At 34.2% G+C, this 19,182-nt stretch overlaps 1 protein-coding gene across 1 annotated transcript; it reads left to right on the top strand.

Moving 5' to 3' along the window:
* Window positions 1–207: 207 nt before the first annotated feature.
* Window positions 208–17,733, top strand: LOC134531861 (very-long-chain (3R)-3-hydroxyacyl-CoA dehydratase 2). Its single transcript, XM_063367859.1, has 5 exons — window positions 208–486; window positions 7,552–7,672; window positions 12,780–13,009; window positions 14,945–15,123; window positions 15,840–17,733. The coding sequence occupies exons 1-5, from the start codon at window positions 395–397 to the stop codon at window positions 15,914–15,916; spliced, it is 699 nt and encodes a 232-aa protein (XP_063223929.1). The 5' UTR covers window positions 208–394; the 3' UTR covers window positions 15,917–17,733.
* The last annotated feature ends 1,449 nt before the right edge of the window (window positions 17,734–19,182 follow it).

Here is a 19,182-nt window from a genome sequence, read left to right as displayed (position 1 = left end):
TCATGGAAAACTTTATTTTTTAATTTTTTTTACGTAATATTATATTTCCGTTAATGTTACTTCGTGCAGAGAATTTGTGCAAATAGAAGCAGTGGAAGTATGATTTGCTACTTTTACTGTCTCATAAAGCTACATGAGGTCGTACAAACGTTCTGTCACGAAATATCTTTTCACTGTTTTATTCAAAAATTCAAACTTGTTGGTACGACAATTGTTTTCGTTATGTTGCGCACATTATTTGCAGACGAATGAGTTTTGGGAATGAAATGTTTAGGAATGACACGCAAGTATCGTCAGAGTGCTTTTCGTGAAGTATTTTAGCGCGCAAAGCTTTTAACTCAAGAGTAGACATAAACTGTTTCCATCTTGATGACTGAAAATTACACAGTTCGCAATGGCAAGCAAAGCAAATAAGAAGAGAGGGGCTGAACCGGGTAAACTTGTAAATGGATATTTAATCCTTTACAACTTAGTGCAAGCAATCGGGTATGTTCTGAGTTATCAATACGTGAGATATTAATTTATTTGGCTACAATTTGTTATAAGTTTTTTATCTATGATTTATTAATATTATATAGCCGTTGCCAGAAGTTACTGTTTGATATAAAAAAAAATATTTCACCACTTTATCATAATTCCCGCCACTGATTCCGCTACTGCACCCACAATACCTTGTACTTGTGTACGGTAAAGTGTTTTTGGAGGATTCCCCGCCTACACAATAATATTTTTAACTGGTACAGTCGTTCTAGGCGATCCTTACAAAATAGCGCGCTAACAACTGTTACAATTATAGTAAATTCAAAGTATCTGAATGATATAACTTTCGTTTTCCAGTCAGTAAAGTAAATTTTGGGTAAATATGTATTGTACGGATTAGCGCCAAAAAAAATCGTACAAATATGAAATAACTTTCATTATATGCTCTTTTACGTCCTCTTTTCAAAACCGCCTGCGGAGATTAAAAATTCCAATTACTTTTGGAGATATCGCCGTTCTTATTTTGCAATACAAGCCCTATGTAATCATTCAACAGACGCCATTTTATATTTTGCCGTGTGTGCGTGAATGCCTACATAACAGAAATTTTCCATTAGGTAAGGTTAGTTACATGATAAATACTTCAAAATAAACGGAAATTAAAAATAATATCAATTAATTTTACTTGTATAGTTTTAAGTATTTATAATGTAACTGACCTGACCTAACAAAACGGGACAAAGGTGGATTAGGTCAGGTCAGCTACAGTATAAATACTTTGAAACTGAACGGACATTAAAAATAATAAAAATTAATTTTAATGGTTGTTTAGTTTTAAAGTATTTATAATGTAGCTGACCTGACCTAACAAACCGGGAAAAAGGATGAACAGTAGGAACTCACGTAATTTTCTTTTTACGTGATGTAGTCGTTCAACTACGTCGCGAAAAAAAAAAAAAAAACATAATAATACTTCTAAACAAGCAACAATGGTGAACGCGGGAAGCCTACGCATCAGTGTACAACATGAAAATTAAAAAATTCCATATCTCCTAAAGTATTTGGAATTTCTGATCTCCGCCGGGTTTAATGAAAAGAGGAAGTTAAAGAGCACAGAATAAAGGTATTTTTGGATTTTTGAAATTTTTTTTTAAAAAAATCGCCAAAAAATGAATATTAAAAAATTCGATATCTCCAAAAGTAATTGGAATTTTTTATCTCCGCAGGCAGTTCTGAAAAGAGGACGTAAGATAGCATATAATGAAAGTTATTTCATATTTGTACGATTTTTTTTGGCGCTAATCCGTACAATACATATTTACCAAATTTTGTAGTTAAAAATTTTTGTATTTGTGTGAATTATGTATTGCCACAAATTATATTCATTATTTGTTACGTTAAATGTGTGGCGTCGTGGCTTCTGGAGTGTGAATAGAATAACAACTTAAGTGGAAAGTGAGTAATGTTAGGTAATCTGTATAAATATGTAAATTCATTATCAAAGTATTTAAATGCCCAGAATATAATTTTTTTAATTTTCATTCATTTTTTTCTCAGAAGTTATATTTAGTACCACATATTTGCACAAAGACCTGACTAAAATATTGCTTTAATAATTTTTATAGTAATTTATTTTAAAAAATAAAGAAAATATACCTGTAAATCAGGGGTGCAACAACAGGGGGGGAAGGGTATTTTGCCCCCCCCCCCCTTCCTCTGAAATCCATGAAGTGGGGGCAAACGGGGGCAAATAAAGTGATGTGTAATCAATTTTTAGATAAAACTGCTTAAATAGCACCGATGATGTTGTTACGCCCCTGCTGTAAATTGTATTTTTGGGTGACTTTTGATTGACTTAGCAGGTAGTTTGTAAGTTCCTATTTTATTTTAGATACAAATATACAGTGGTGGATCCAAAAAGAATGCTTTTTTTTTTTTTTTTTTTTTGCAATTTACACTATAAAAATTTGTCAAGGGATGAACTGAGAACATCAGTTTATAAACTTCCCAGCTTGTAGATCTACCGTAGTAAATATACCTACAACACCTGCTTTGTGAAGTGTGATTGAAGCAATCACAGAGGGCATGCAAACCTTCCACTTCTATTTTTTGTGTAGTTATCTAAAATAAGGAATATAATTGTGCAGGTGGACTCAGTTTGCACTGTTGGTTGGTAACGGGGAGCAAGCAGTAAAAATAGTTTTAATTGTGGAATGATTAATTTACTAAGATAGGTAGCACCCAATTCCACTGTTTTCACTTTTCACTATTGTTTTGGAAAAGCCCCGTACCTCAATTACCAATGTGGTGTACCTACCATTTATTTTATTCTTCACATTGTAGGTTAGCAGCATTACAACTGTGAACTTGAAGTGAGAGACAATCACAGGTGTAAGTCTTCCAAACTGTGGATTTGCCAGTGTCATATTGGTAGTTTTCGTTGATGGTACAAGTAACGGAAGGCCAATATGCACGCACTGCTTGAGTGTATTGATCTCTGGAAGCACTGTGTGTCGATAGTTCAACAGGGTGAAGTTACGCATTATTAGCAAAGCCCTAGTCGATAATGTTACTGGCCGCCTGCTAAAAATTATACTTGTAAATAATCACACTTTTTTCTGTGTTGTGCCTACTAAAAATGCATAAGTATTACTAACACTGTGCGTGATTTGTGGGATGTGTTAAATGTAGGGTAAGTAGGAAGGAAATTCAGTCATACAGGTTAAATTATTCTTAAAAACTGAAAAGTTAGTACTTAGGTGTTTTTCTTTTTATTTATAATACAGTGGAGTCCTGTTAATACTTTGGACTGAGATTAGTTCAAATTACCATATTTTTGGATTAGCAGAATAACAGGCATAATGTAACAGCATGTAGTAAAATACATTTCTCTAAGAATTAATTTATCAAGTAACACAGCCAATAATACTTTTAAAGGTATGAAACCGCACTTAATGTTGATTAATTGGGCCAAGACATCAAAAATAAATTTAAAACATAAAATAATCATTCTTTTTATCCGAAACTCATTCAGTTTAGCTATATTTTCAATTTAGTTGGGCTCCACTGTATATTCAAATTTTTACTTATGCTTTTGAATAAAATAAAAAAGCTTCTGTAACTAATAAATAACACATAAAATTACCTGGCTTACTACAAGAGGTACTGAATTGAATCGTGGGTGGGATTGGGATTATCCCCTTTCCATAATGGTTCATTTCTCTTCTGGTAATATGCTGATGTCACTCCTGTTCCTTGCTCTCAGAATTGACTAAACCCATCTGGTAACTCTTATACAGCTGGTTCACGTTTTAGAAAGTCAAGGAATTAGGCGTGGTAAAAGTTCCGTATCCAAGTGTACACTTTTTCCTCACTTAGCATGACTAATTTGTTCCTAAAAATGCTTGTGTTATTCGAAATGGCATATTCTGAAGCATTAGTTTTCACAAATAGCAAGGCTAATTTAATTAATGTGTTCTAAAATTGTTTAGGAAAATATACTTTACGTAATATAAATGTGTAGAATAACACTCAACGATAAATATGTCACACCATAAATCTTTATATACCTCCTATCACACTTTGTATGACAAATACGACACAGCGTAATGGGAGATACGTAGTTATGTACTTTATCGTCAGTCGGCTGGCTGACTTGCCGGCCCGGGCGTGACCTTCAATTCACGTCGCGTATCTATTCAAACCATCCTTTACTGACATAGAAACCGATATAACTGTCCAGATAATTACATATTAATTTTTCAAAAATTAAAGTGCTTACCGTGTCTTATCGCATAATGGTCATACAATTTATAATATGATCAAGTTTCGAAAGTAGGAGTGCAATTTTTATGCGAAAAAATAATTGTTGTTGGGTAAAGTTATTCATAAAAAACATAACCCATTCATGGAAAGTACGTTTATTTAAAAAGTAGAGTATAAAAAAGCATGCCAAATAATTTAAAATTAATAAGTCATGCAACAAAAACCTTTCTTCAACTTTAAATAGAAAAACAAAATCTGTGACCCAAATGTGAGCCTGAACAAACGCATAACTATCGTCGTAGTACACACCACGAAAGAGTACGGGCTATCAAATGTACTAAACTTGGCACAAGACAGAGAACCCGCGTTGCATGCAATCGGCAAGATATCAATATCGATATTCGACTAGGTACATGTGCGCACTCTGTACGGGAAGCAACATAGCCAAATATGAATGATGCCAACTAGTGCTCGCTACATTTTTATAAACGGTACACCGCGGCGACACAGACTAACAGATAAAGATTATAACGTTAAAAAATGTCTTTAAAAGAAAAATGTGCGCGCAGTTGACTTGCTTAAAACTAAAGTGCTACCAACATAAGCGTGCCTTCATGACAATCTGCGCGCCGTAATACTTCTAGTTTGGTCTCGAATACTTGAACATGATGCATTATGAGTGATCAAGCACGTACAGTTACCGGCAGCTGAATGGGCAGACGTTGCTTTTGTTTGTGTGAATTCCTTGCCACTGGCTAGACAGAGTTCACGGCCCGGTCTGTGGCCAGGCGACAACGGTACGGCACGGCAGCATATGCGTGGACGTAAAAAATTTGGTCCTTTACACTTCAAAGCCGCAATTTAACTTGCCATAGCTGATGTTTGTACAACAGCCGATAGTGTCGCCAGATTTGCACACACATCTCTTCCCCCCTCATATAACTAACTGTATGCCACAACACATCTGTTGTTTACAGAAGTTGAAACAGACTTTGTGGCGTCGTGTGCGACTTTATTTTTTGCTGGCCTTTGGAGATTTCGCGCTAACTGAAATTTACAGACATGCTATTCAAGACTGGGGCAGTAAAATTAACATCGCGCTAAATGAATCCGTGCAATCTGAAGACGTGCTAAGTGAGGGATGGGATAGGTGTATCCTTTAATCCTGATGGCATGATCGTGTACATTTTGATCCTGTGGTACATGATGCTTGCTGTTTTAATTTAATACATCAAAAGATCCTGCACATAGAAACTTGTGATATAACAATAAATTATGATGTTAGTTTAACTATAAAGGGAAATGTGTTTTGTATCCAAATTACAATCATTATTCATTGTTATACCATAAGTTTTTTTTGCCGGATCAGGATCTTTCAGCATGCTAAATTAAAACTGCAAGTATCATGTACCACAGGATAAATGCATACAGGATCATGCCATCGGGATTAAGAGACTAACTTGGATAAGTGATAAGGAACTTTTGCCTTTGGTGTAATCCTGGAAAAGACATGAAAATTTTCCAGTGATAAAAGTTAAGGTGTGAAGGTCGTGCTGAGTCTGTCATCACCCAGACTGTGATATTTTTTTCCAGATGGTGTTTTATTTCATTGTCATACTATAAAATTGTGTATGCATATACTGTTTGAATTTTTTTTTTTTATAAATTTAGAACAGATATGGGAATGGTGGAGGCTGGATTTTCTTTTATTTCTTTCAGAAAATCACAAGATAGGAAGATTATTTAAAAAATAAAAATAAAAGTATTGTGTGGACACTCTGTTCAACTCAAAAGATGTAATAAAATATTAACATAAAATAACAATAAAATAAATTATTAATCTTAAATTGGCAACAGCCTTAATTATTTTGGTTGTGATTACTGGCAAACAAGAAGAGTTATGAGTGTGTTTGCATTGCGCTATCTCAGTGTTTTGTTGCTTACACTTGGCTAGTGAAAGCTTGCCTGGCTCAGTAGACACACCACATAAGTTCATGTTCTTGCACTGAACCACTTTGTTCTACAGTTTATTTTGAGTTTTATAATACAAAAGGTTTCTGATGCAACATATGTTTTTTGTCATTTTAGCATTACTCTCATTTTCCGAGATTTAATTCTTATTTTACCACCACCTGACTAAATAAATGGGTCCACAACACTAATTCCCTCACAAATCACGTTATTGCTGTTCATCTTCAGTCTGCACTTCCGCAGTATATACATTTTTTTAATAGCCAGGTGAATTACAAACAACTAGTAAACTGGCCAGATATAGTGCGTGCCTTGTGTTTATTAGCTCAAGGGTAAACTATTCAGTGAGTGAAAAAATACTTAGCCTATCAGTTTGACTCGTTGGAGTAAAATGAGTGGAAAGTTAATTAGCCAATGTTAGTACATTGAACAGGTTTATTAGCAATAGTAATTTTTCAAGGGAATCACTAGTAATCTCATGAAATATTGGTGAATGAGGAAATTAAGTTATTGTGCTAATTTTTTTGCGTTTTGATGCCACCACAACACGTTAATATTTTGCAAGCGCATGTGGGTTCCCCAGTGAAGGGCTTCAAGTTTATAGTGGGGGGGGGGGGGGGGGGGGGAGTGGAGTACCCTGGCCTCTCTGGGGTTTATGCCAATACAAACGTGCTCGGTAGGGTCAAGATTTTGTGGTATTTAATTTTAGGCAAATTTGTTTTTTAAAGCAAGGATTATGCTGCTGTTTTTATTTTTATAAATATATATTAAATTAGTTTATTGTGATACTTATTTCACGAAAATAATGCCAAATTACTAATACAAGATACATTTAACGATAAAATAATGTGCAATAATCATGTTTAGGTCAGAACTATCCTGAATAAAAATAAATTGCCAAGTATTTATGTTTTTGAAAAATGAAGGAATGTCAGGAATTTTAAAAAAGAGTTATATGAGATGCAAGCTGTATATGAGATGCAATCGCCAAGTATTTGTGTGTTTAAAAATATAGGAGCATGAGGAATGTAGAAAAAGAGTTATATGAGATGCAAGCTTGAACAAAGTACAGTTAATTTTTTTCCAATCCGTTTAGATGAAACATTTTGGTATAGTCTTCATGATTAAATATTTGTGATTTATAGTTAGACTTTGTTAGAATAATGATTAATTTCATGATGTTAGTTTGGATTTTTATTTTCTTCAAATTTTGTATCAACTTGCATTTTGATGATAAATATTGCTTTGACATCTTTTCAGTGTTACTTTGATTTTATCGTAATTCACCATATAATCGTAACCCTAGTGATCAAAAATGTTTTTTTTTTTTTGTAGATGGAGCTATCTGTTGCTTATAATAGCAAAACACTACCAGAGTCCTGAAGTGGGTTCAACATCATTGTGGGGATCTGTGAAGTACATAGTACTGATCTTTCAGAATGCTGCAGTTCTGGAGGTAAGCCAAGGAATTGTTCTTTTTTCATTGGGTTTTCAGGTAGGAGATGATTCCAACAATTATGCTGTATATTATGTTCTTGAATAGTTTCTATGATGTTTTTCCTTATTTTTAAAAACCTTTATGCTACAAATAAGTGGCTTAAGCTAGAGCGTGTAGCAGCTACTAACTTAACATCATGATTTTCCTTATTAATTATTATGTATTCATATCACTTATTTTCACTATTTCAATCCTTTTGCAAAAGGGAATTTACAAACAATATGACGTGTAACATTGCTTCTGTTAAATGTAGCAATAAAACATGTTCTGTATTTTTGGGTTAATAGTTTTGTATCATCTATCATTTATTGAAGTCAATCCCATGATCCTGATGGCATGATACTGTATATATTGATCCTGTGGTAGATGCTTACTGTTTTTAAGTACCTATGTCAAAAGATCCTAGACATAGCTAAACATGTGATATAAAAATAAATTATGATCGTAAGTTGAATGCAAAAATAAAATTCCACAAGACCTGAAGTAATTTGTTTGTATTGTGATATTTTTTTATGTCCAGAATAATTCTAGGTACTAAATTAAAACAGCAAGCATTATGAACCATGGGATCAACTACTCAGGATAATGCCATCAGGATCAAGGGAATAACACTTGGATAGTTGATACCACTGATACTGAACAATAACCTATTTTGGTTGAATTAGTAAGACTGACTGCCAATGTCAGTTGTACTATTTTGTATGACTATATATTCGTTTGTTAATGAAATTACAGTCTTTTTTGTTGCTGATTATCATAAATATGCTTGTGAAAGAATTTGTTTTTCTAATTATCATGATACTATGTAATTAATTATAAAGTTTACACAAAATTTACTGTTTATGTAAGAAAAAAATTAAAATATCTGAGTGCAATAGATATAAACATAGGACCAGATGTATATAAATGCTAGAAAGTTACAACAAAAATAGTTTTTCATGTGACTTTCTTAAAGATTGTGCGACAATGTACTTAACTTGAAAGTCACGCTGATGTGAAATAACGACTTCCGCATGAACTAAGCAGTTTTAGACGTAGTCATGAATTATTAACCAGCGGGTTCCTTTCCTTGAGCTGCTTAATTAATTCCAATGCAAATCTGTTCACACGATGTGGAGCTCTAACACAGGCCTGCACCAGTTACCACAATAGTGAGCGTGCTGGCTTGCTACATGGTCATATATTCAGCAGTGCAAACATAGAGTGATCATGAGCAATTCCCGAGCTAATGATGTAAATGATCCATTACAAGTTCAATTCATTTTAAAAATAATTTATTGAATGAAGTATGGTCCATGATAAGTGGCTCCATTTGCCCTCATGTTCAGGCCATTCTGGAAACAAAAATACAATGTGTGGTTGAATTATCACAGTTAGGTGGAAATGCTTCTTACAAATGCGGAAAACTAAACTGTCCAGAGAATAAAGAAAATAATGAGTTACTTCCTAGATATTTTTGAGTCTCGGACAAACTTAACTCACACATCTCCGATGCTTCACTATGGTAATTAATTTTTAAGTTTGGTCAAAAATTTTAATAAGTAGAACATCTTGATTTTTTGCTGTTATAGAATATAATTTTACTTTATATTTACTATAGAAAGATTTTATATATTTTCATTGTATTTGTATTGTTGATTTGAATGTAGATATGGATTTTTGTAGTCTTACAGTTCAAATAAGGCTATAATTTGTATTGAAAATAATATTAAATACAAAAAAGATTTCCTACGAAAAATCATAAACGTAAAAAAAATGTTAATGTATCTACACCACTCAGGGGGTGAAAAATTTGATTACTTTTTAGCAACCCAGGCTGCTGATCTCCCCACTATAACTTTATTAAAGATTTATTGTGTTTTTATAATCAGAAATTATATTTGGTTAGATTTTCTGGTATGATTTTTGTTTATTCTTTTGAAAGGTATTTGTGCATTTGCAACATTATATGAACATAATTTACATTAATTTAGTATTTTTTTATGTTTCTAATGATTTTTTCACCTTGTGAAAATGTGTTAGAAGATTTTTTTACTTTTTTTTTTTTTTCTTGATTATTAAAGTTTTTATGTTTTCTCGTGTATTTCTTTTGTAATTTTTGCTGTGATTCTTTGCCTGAAAGCAGAATGTTACATACATATAAAGAGAGTGACGGTCATGTGAATTCTTTGAGTGTGGGAAAGACTCATGATTTTAGTCTAAATGATGTTGCTATGTGCTCATGTTTGGCTAATATTTCTATGTTCAATGTATTGTCATTGGTTGTAACTGTAAGCTGCTCTGTGATTTGTTATTGATGGCATCTCTGGTGCAATTTTTTCCCGGGGAAAAAAGCTAGATTCGTAAGTCACCATGTTTGTCATTACTTGGACATCTGCGGAAGTACCTAGGCGCTTTGAGTGGCAAGTGGGGCCTTTTGAGTAAAATGGTGGCCATGGTCTTTCAGTCATTGGTACCGTGCGTTGCAAGCGACAGCAGAAGCCCAAGTCACACTAATGTGGCGACCAAACAGATTCAGCTTTTTGCCCTTTGGGAAAAGATTTGCACTTGTGACACTATTAACAACCAATCAGAGAGCGTTTTACACATTTGACAAATGACACAACATTACACATTCAAAAATCAGCCAATCACAAGTCTTTTCCATGCTCACAGAACTGTCTCTCTCTAATTCTTTGTGACTGGCAAAATTATTGCATCAGCCTGCCCTCACACAAAATCTTAACCAACCAAGAAAAAAATGTTACAAAAGTACCTTAAAATGACTTTTTCAGAATAAAGTAAACAAACCATCAGAAAAATTATATAACACAAAATTAATGTAAATTATGTTGATAAAACCTGTCTCGAATGTTATGTAATGAACTAAAGAACCTAGCATTGTCCCATAGTATAAAAACATAATAAATAAACAGACATATTTTGTGCCATGTTTATGAAAATTTAATATTTTATCTATATATAAAAAAAAATTGTGGATTTACGAACTGAGGTGTAAAAAAATTTATAATTAGAATGTTCTAAGTCTTGTGGAAAGGAAGTTCATATTCAATTTGTAAGTGATATCACAGAAGATAATTTGAATTTATAGAGTTATATAAAGAAGTTACTGTTTAATAATTTTTATAATCAATATTATATTAGGAAGAATTGATATAACTTTGAGAATTATTACTATAAGACTTTGTAGTCATACTTCTACGAATTTATGGTGTATAAGATGGGTTTAAATTGCTGTTGTCGAGGATAATGGCTCTACAAAGACTTTCTGCTACAATCTCTACGTTGTGTTACTGCTCTGCAAGTACTATCTACAGCTACAGATTACTCGTTTGTGTGTCAACTCTGCAACAAATATAGACTTAGATGAATCATCATTTCTTAGACAGTTTGCAACTCCTTTTCAAGAATAATGATATACTAGCATCGTAGATATCATCGGACGACAATTAATGGTGTAAAATTGAAAACGCTACAATAATATCCTTCTACTTGCTTGATGAAAGCATGTTCCCAGCTCCAAACAGTATTTAATATATGGTAAAGATTGTGTATAAGTTTTGTTATAATTGCTCATTTGGTATTAGCATTCCAATTATAACTGATTCTACCTATTTTCAGTATTATTGCAGATATAACATATTTCCTAACTTAATTTGTTCTATGTGATCTTAACAGAAAACTACATGATTTGATTCTGTATTAATCAAAAATACCTTGTTATAGATAAGAGTTTCTTGCTGCTATACTGCATTTAGCTTAGCAAATTTTTCTTTTAATATTAAATCCCATTTACATGACTTTTTCTTTTGTATCTGAATAGTTTACTGTTTGGAAATGTTTAAATGCTAAGTTTAAATTGGAATGGTAATGCTAATGTCTAAAATCTTAATTAGTCGTTGAGATAATAGTGAAAAATCTGTTATTCTGTTGTTGTTTTTTATAATCATGGTAATTGTCGGTGTTACATATATGAAGACCGTTTAACTGAATACAGGGTTGTATCATAATTCTTGAGTCAGTAGCCATTTATTTTCAATCTCTATCTCATACATATTAGAATGACAGGTAAATATATAGTAATCTCACATTGGCACCCAATTTTTCAATTTTTTGTGAAGCATAGGAATTTTTTTTAAAAAACTTCAGTGTGGGATACTTAATTTATGAGAGTAACCCTTTTGTAAAGCATGTAATTAATTGTGTTTTTATTAATGTTCTAACTTTATCTGTATATACTGATATATATTTTTGTATTTATAGGCTATATTTTGTATCTGTATTACTGTCTGTACTTTTTGTATATTTAACACACAACTGATTTTTTTAACTTGTCCTATTGTGTAAACTCATGTGTGTGATTCAATAGAAAAATAACTTCTTGATCTCACTTTCTCTCCCACACACACAGTGTCACACAAATTCCATCAATGCTCCATCATAATAAATTATCTTATCACCAGATGTCATTGCGATGTTAAGCTGTCATTCGTTCATAAACAGCTTTAAAAAAATTTCTGCCAAGAAGCTTTTTCCTGTTTGAAACATGATTTCACACTTGGTTCACGGTGTATCGGGAAGTGCACAGATGCTCTGCACAAGTCCCTCATGCTCCTAGACTGTCGTAATGAACGAAGTAAATAGTACACCAGCTTCTATAACTAATGTGCAAGGTATTCAGCATCAGGGAAAACCTGGGATAGTCAGGGAATTAAGGATTTCTGAAAAAATTGGGTAATCTGGGAAATTCATTGTGTTTCACTAACCCATTAACTGTGCCATAGGTATTGTATTTTAGGTTCAGTCTGTTTTCTTAGCAATGCTAATGTGCAAAGTATTTTTGAGCTGAGTACGTAAGGCTGAGTTCCATCTGTGCTGGTGCTTCGGAGAGTGATTTAAGAACTACTTTGTTTGCGATTCCAGGCTTTTTGTTACTGTATCTACATTTTTGCAACGGCACTGAAGAATCCATAAGTGCGTTGTGACAGCGGTAGTTAGGAAGTAGCGCAAAAAGAAGTCAAGGAACTTGGTTTGTGGTCTTGCAGGACACCCTTGTGTGTTCCAGATACTGCATGCCGCCCTGGGCATGGTGTCATCCAGTGTGGTGCTCACCACGTTCCAAGTGCTGTCCCGGGTAATGGTGGTGTGCGGGGTGCTGCTGCCCACCCCCACAGGCCCCGCCAGCCCCGGCCTGCCCCTGGCGCTGGTCGCCTGGTCCGTCACCGAGATCATCCGCTACCTCTACTACGCCTGCAACTTGCTGGGCATGCAGCCGTACCTGCTGGTCTGGTGTCGGTAACTGTCGCTTCAACCACGTCTCAAGTGTGATTCTGTCTTCATATGCTTGTGCACTTGCACAGTTTTTTCAATATTCTTTGGGTAATAAATGCACCTGCTGGAAAACCCTATTGTGCCAGCATTTTCTAAATAAATTGTAGTGAGCTACACAAATTCTAGCCCTACAATGGTAACAAAAATGAGGAAAGTTATTGTCTCTCTCATGAAACTGCAATGAAAAGTGTAGTTTACTGCTATATAACAAAGTGAAATTGCATAATGATAATACAAAATATTACCAGTGTAATACTAAGTTTTTTAAGGTACCAATTTTTCACAAATGTCAAGATTTTTAAAAATTAAAAATAATATTATTTTTTCTTACCAGCTTCCTTAATACCAATGATAATACAGTTGGTAGGGTAAACAAAAATACTTCAAGGTTTTAGTCCAGAGATTTTGATTTTTGGGAATAACATAAAATCAAATTTCTGTTGTTTAAGTTACTTTCAGTGTTGTGTATTTAATCAATAGTTCTAGAGTTGATAGGTTTTCCCATGTATTTAATATTTCCATGTAGAAGTCCAGCAATTCTGATGAAGAAATCACTTCTCAGATAGATAAATTGATATTGTCATTGTGGAATTATTACTTTGCAAGTCAAGGCTTGAAACATTCACATTTCTGCAATTACAGTTGCTGCAGTTTAAAAAGTTAAAGTCACATAAATGTGTTATCAATTTCAAAACAGATTGATTCTTGTACAGAGAAAGGTTTGTAATCAAGCTTTTTTTAGTACCACTGCCATGCTGGACTATTTAAAGTTAATACGTATAATTTTAATAATACCAAAGAAAAAATGAATATAGGTACCTCCATTTGAATGGTCTTTAAAACAAGTTGTAATGAGCTACTACTCTACAGAAAGGAAAAATTCAGATACCATGTTTTATCGCATAATCGTCGCACATTTTATACTAAAATCAAGTTTGAAAAGTAGGGGTGTGACGTTTATGCGAGAGAAAAAAATTTTTAGGTTAAGTTATTCATAAAAACAAAACCCATTCATGAAAGTACGTTTATTTAAAAAGTGGAGTATACAAGAACACACCAAATAATTTAAATTAATGTCATGCAACAAAAACCTTTCAACTTTAAATAGAAAAACAAAATATGTGACCCGAATGCGAGACTGAACTAAAACCTAACTATCGCCGTAGTACACACTTACCACGAAAGAGCGCGGGCCATCAAATGTTGTTAACTCGGCACTCAATAGAGCACGTGCATTGCTTGCAATCGGCGGATATCAATATCAATATTCGACTACGTGAGCGTGCTTTATACGGGAAGCAACATAACCAAACATGAATGATGCCAACTAGCGCTGGATACATTTTTATAAGTGGTACACCGTGGCTATGCAAACAAACAGATAAAGGTTATAACGTTTAAAAAGTCTTCAAAAGAAAATTTACACATCAAACAACTTCGTATTTCCGTTAATCTAATAAGTAGTAAGTGGTAATGTCTGAATAAATATTAGATTTCTGCTTTAAAATACACCGTTTTATACAGAGAAAATACCTACACAAAGCACTCGGAATCTAATAGCGGGACCAAAAACATCATGCGACATTTACGCGAGAGGTTTTCTCTATCCGAATTTTGACGCCCTAAAATATTGGTGTGACGATTATGCGCGTGCGATGATCATGCTATAAAAGAGGGTAATGTAGTTGTAAAATGTGAAAATTAACCCACTGAAATACAGGAAACTTCGCACCGAAATGAAAACCAATCATGACAACATACTAGGAGTGAACTGAAGCGCCGGCAGCACATTTATGCGACCCGGTGGTTAAAGGCTTTTCCGTGTGTACTTGGTTGCATAGGAGCAATCTGGTGTGACCAGCTGCCAGGTGGTGTGAGGGTGGGTGTTGCCGCCGCCAGGTACTCGCTGTTCATGGTGCTGTACCCGGTCGGGGTGACGGGCGAGCTGCTGTGTCTGTATGCGGCCCAGGCGCACGTCTCCAGGACCAAGATGTGGAGCGTGGAGATGCCCAACCGCCTCAACTTCACTTTCAGCTACCACTACCTGCTGCTCTTCGTCATGTTCCTCTACATTCCCCGTGAGTCGGCAACTACATTTATCATACCTTCTAGTCCGTCTAGCTCAAGAAATTGCAGTTTTTCTTGTTGGTGGGAGGCTGGAGTAAAAAAAAAAAATGTTTGCATGGAGTCTTAAGCGTGACAGAAGTGGACTTTTTGGCTGAGGTCATAGATGAAAAGAAATATATGCAATTATTTGAGCGCTAAATTATACTTTTGCACAAGTATGCATTGAAAAAGTATTAAGTGTAAAGTGTGCAAGTATGCACATCTTTCCTGTGGTCTCCTCCTCTACTGGTTCCCCCACCACGTACCTAACTATTCCCCCTCGTGCAATCAGAATTTTCGTAATGCTCGAAAATTGTAGCCCCCTCAGCAAAGAACTTTCACTTAAATTAAAGTGTGTTAAAATGGCTTTTGGTGCAATACTTAAATAACGCATGTTGAAAAACTAATACTAACTTATTCTGGTAAGCGTAGCTAATGATTGGTACTCTGATACGTGACATAAGTTAACAAATTTTTTTTATCTACATTAGGATTAATACTGATTATTCATTAATATATTTTATGTTTGTAATGGTTCGCCATTAAAAAACCTAATGGCCTTTTTTTTAACATCATTCTTTGGATGTGATAAAAGAACTGTCACAATCAAATGATATAACTGAAAAGTGTACGATACATGTGTAGTACTAAGCAGTACCTGTGTGTGTGTGTGTGTGTGTGTGTGCAGTGTTTCCACAGCTTTACCTCCACATGTTCGCCCAGAGAAGGAAGATACTCGGCAGTAGTTCCAAGAAGGCTCAGTAACCTCAAGCCAGTTTTCACCAGATAGGAGGTGCTTGACGTAGATCTCGAGTGTCTACCATCTCACAAGCTTGCCAACCGTCCCTATTTCGAAGAAATTCTTCCTGCTGGCTCTACAAAAGCTGCAAAATACTCACTAAGATATTTCTGGCACTGAGGTCAAGAACATATTGATTTATAACACATTATGTATAAGTATTTATTTTCAATGTTTTCAGGCTTTCTACACTCTTACTTCAGCCAGATACCTTGAATTGTCATCAATCTATCTCACAAAATAACTCCATTACATGCCATTAACAAAAACATTTCAATGAACATGCATAACATGGTGAATTGTCTGTAAAATGTTTTCTTACGAAATGTAGTGTTTCCACTGTTTTAATTTTCATCAATACTACACAACTAGTCTTAAAAAAAAATTTGGTTGTCTGTAAAGTCGGTTTACGGACAATAGTTTAACGTGACAACTTCATAACAAAACATCGATTAAATGATTCCATACTTTTATGAATAAAATTGAATCATTTTTATTGAATTATCACTATTTTGTATAGATACAAAGGAGTGAAATGTAATCTACAATTTAATTGATAAATTTACTTTTATTTGGACTCATTAATTCAAATATGATAATTACTTTAACGAAGAGAGTATTTTAACTATAATTTTTATACATGTTTGCTATTTAACTTCTTCCAATCTGTGTTATTCTGTTAAGGATAGGACGATGATAGGAAAAGTAGGAAACGAATGGGAGTGTTTCAAGGATGATGTGAAGGTAAATGGCTTACCCAACACCTAGATGCAGTCAAAAATAATATATTTGCGCCACGGACTCTGCAGCAATGCTAGGAGGAACAGGTTAGCAAACAGCAGTGAAAATGTTACATTGAAATGCATGAAAACAGAATTACGCCACGGACTCGGTCGCAATACTAGGAGGTTCAGGTTAGCAAAGAGCAATATAAAATGAGCGTAATGGGACACAGCGAAACGGGACAATGTGCGTAGCGGGACACTTTTTCGTGCGTGCAGCCAGCGGTCATCGATTTATTAGACGTCACGTCAAAAGAAAATTAGCATATTTATACATCAAATTTTGAGAAGATAGATTGTTGTTTGTGATCAGGGAAAATACTATAGATACGTGCTTCAAATTATTAGAAAAGGTTTGCATCCCTTACCTTTTATTAATAGTAATATTATTTATGGTACATTAATTAAGATCCTATTTAGTATGAAAAATTACTAGCACTGGTTTTGTAACCACTATGTATAGTCAACTTACCTTTTTCAATTCTCTAAGTTTTCCCTTTATGTGGGCACTCTGATTTTATTACAATACTCAGCCAATCAGCTTTTACATTTGTAGTTGATTAATGATAATGAACATCTTTTGAGCAGTCTGTTTTTTTTTAAATACTATATTGGAAGTGAATTTTACATATGTACCCATAAAATTACTGCAAAATTTGCATTCATGAATGAAACTTTCATAGCATTCATTTAAAATTGTAGTACAACTTCAAAACAGAAACATAATTCAAGTTTACTAATACATAGAATAGTGTAGTTGGAAAATTGATGTCAACTATAAGTACATATCTTCACACTTCCATTTTTCCTGTAGTGATGTTAGGAATAATGTTAGAATATTTCCAATTATTAAATACGTAATTCACTTTTTGTTATTAAATTTATACTCTGTGGTTGTTATACTTTTTATTTTATATTTTAAAAGGTGATTGTTTTGGTGTTGAATATTTCTATATTTGTAAATAAACTTTTAAAATAAAAAAACTGTCTATTTACAAACCTTTGACATGTGGTTATAGTTTCACTCATAATTTAGTTAGGGATCACAAGTATAATTTTACAAGTGCCGAATGAGCTTTGAGAAAACAAGTTTTAATCCACTACTGACTTTCTGGGGTATCAGACAAGATGATATGCAAGTTTGAAAAGCTTAAAGCTGCTGCAGCCTATGTGAATATCAGTTTTTTTTTTTACTTTGAATAGAATTCAAAACAGTATATTATTCTCAAATACATAGTAATTATTAAAATCCCACAAAAATTGTTTTTACGCATAATGTAATAAATACACAGGGAAAGATAAATTAAACGTGTAGTGGTTTCTGGAAAATTAAAAAATACTTCAGTGAGAAAATACTCTTTTCACCCTCCCTTCTCCCGTAAAATTTGGCTATTATGAATGGGGTACTAAAGCGGTGAGGGAGGGGTGAGAGTGTTGTAAATATTTTCGGACTCCCCAACAAACACGCCCAAAAAAAAAGTATGTCACTTTTCACACCAAGTTCGAGTTAAGTCATCTCTGACAAGGAATTTACAAGCTTTCAAACTTAAATATAAATGAATTTTAATAGCAAGGGTCCTATGAAAAGGAATATACCGAATAAAATCAAGCTACTGTCACCAAACAAAGCATAAAACGGCCCAATGCGTGGTCGCTTCGTTATTGCTCGCGCGAGAGGCGAGACGTGGAATGTTAGAAGAAAGATAAATGCGGGGGAGACAGACGGCAGCCAGTGTGTTTGCTGCGTGGAGAATAAGTGGCGTAGCATTTTTTTTATGCTGAGTGAAGCGTCGTTTTTCTGTCAACCCACGGGAAAAGATAATTGCTTGAGCTGTCAAAATAAACATTGCTGCGGCAGTTAAAACAAGTCGAGGCGGGCGTGCATCCAGTCTGTCGCTGTGTATATCTACTCAAAAAACATAACATCTCAATTCATAACAAGATTCCTTATAACCTACATGTATTGCCGGATGTTTTCAGCCTGATCCATGCAAGTTCTTTAGCCACGTTTTGAGTGAAAACTGGCGGGCCAGTGTTGTTCCCTGTTTTGCGGACACACAAGGCTGTTATCAATTTGCTGACAGTTTTAATATGTTTTTACTCTCGTTAAAATGAAGCAGCAAGCGGCTGACTACCATGTTCACACGCTGCCCGGAGGGTTATTCCTGAGTTGTATTAATAGTAATTAATATTTAATGGTATTTTATTTATTAAGTCATAATACACAAAATCGGGGGGGGGGGGGGGGGGGGGCCTGCATAAGTCATCAACAATAGTTTACAAATTCAAGCCAGAAAATATACCAAATCGGACAAGCAAACATTGTCGACCAATAGTAATCAAAATCAAGATAAATCCAGCAGGTAGCTTTGCCTTAACTGCGTACCACACTAGACACTCGCAAAAAGCTAAACAAAACGTAAACACGTTGCCACAAAAACCTTTATCTG

Source organism: Bacillus rossius, chromosome 5, assembly GCF_032445375.1.
Source record: "Bacillus rossius redtenbacheri isolate Brsri chromosome 5, Brsri_v3, whole genome shotgun sequence".
Lineage (NCBI taxonomy): Eukaryota > Metazoa > Arthropoda > Insecta > Phasmatodea > Bacillidae > Bacillus > Bacillus rossius.
The sequence above is the reverse complement of the archived record's forward strand: the minus strand, read 5'-3'. Positions and strand labels throughout refer to the sequence as shown.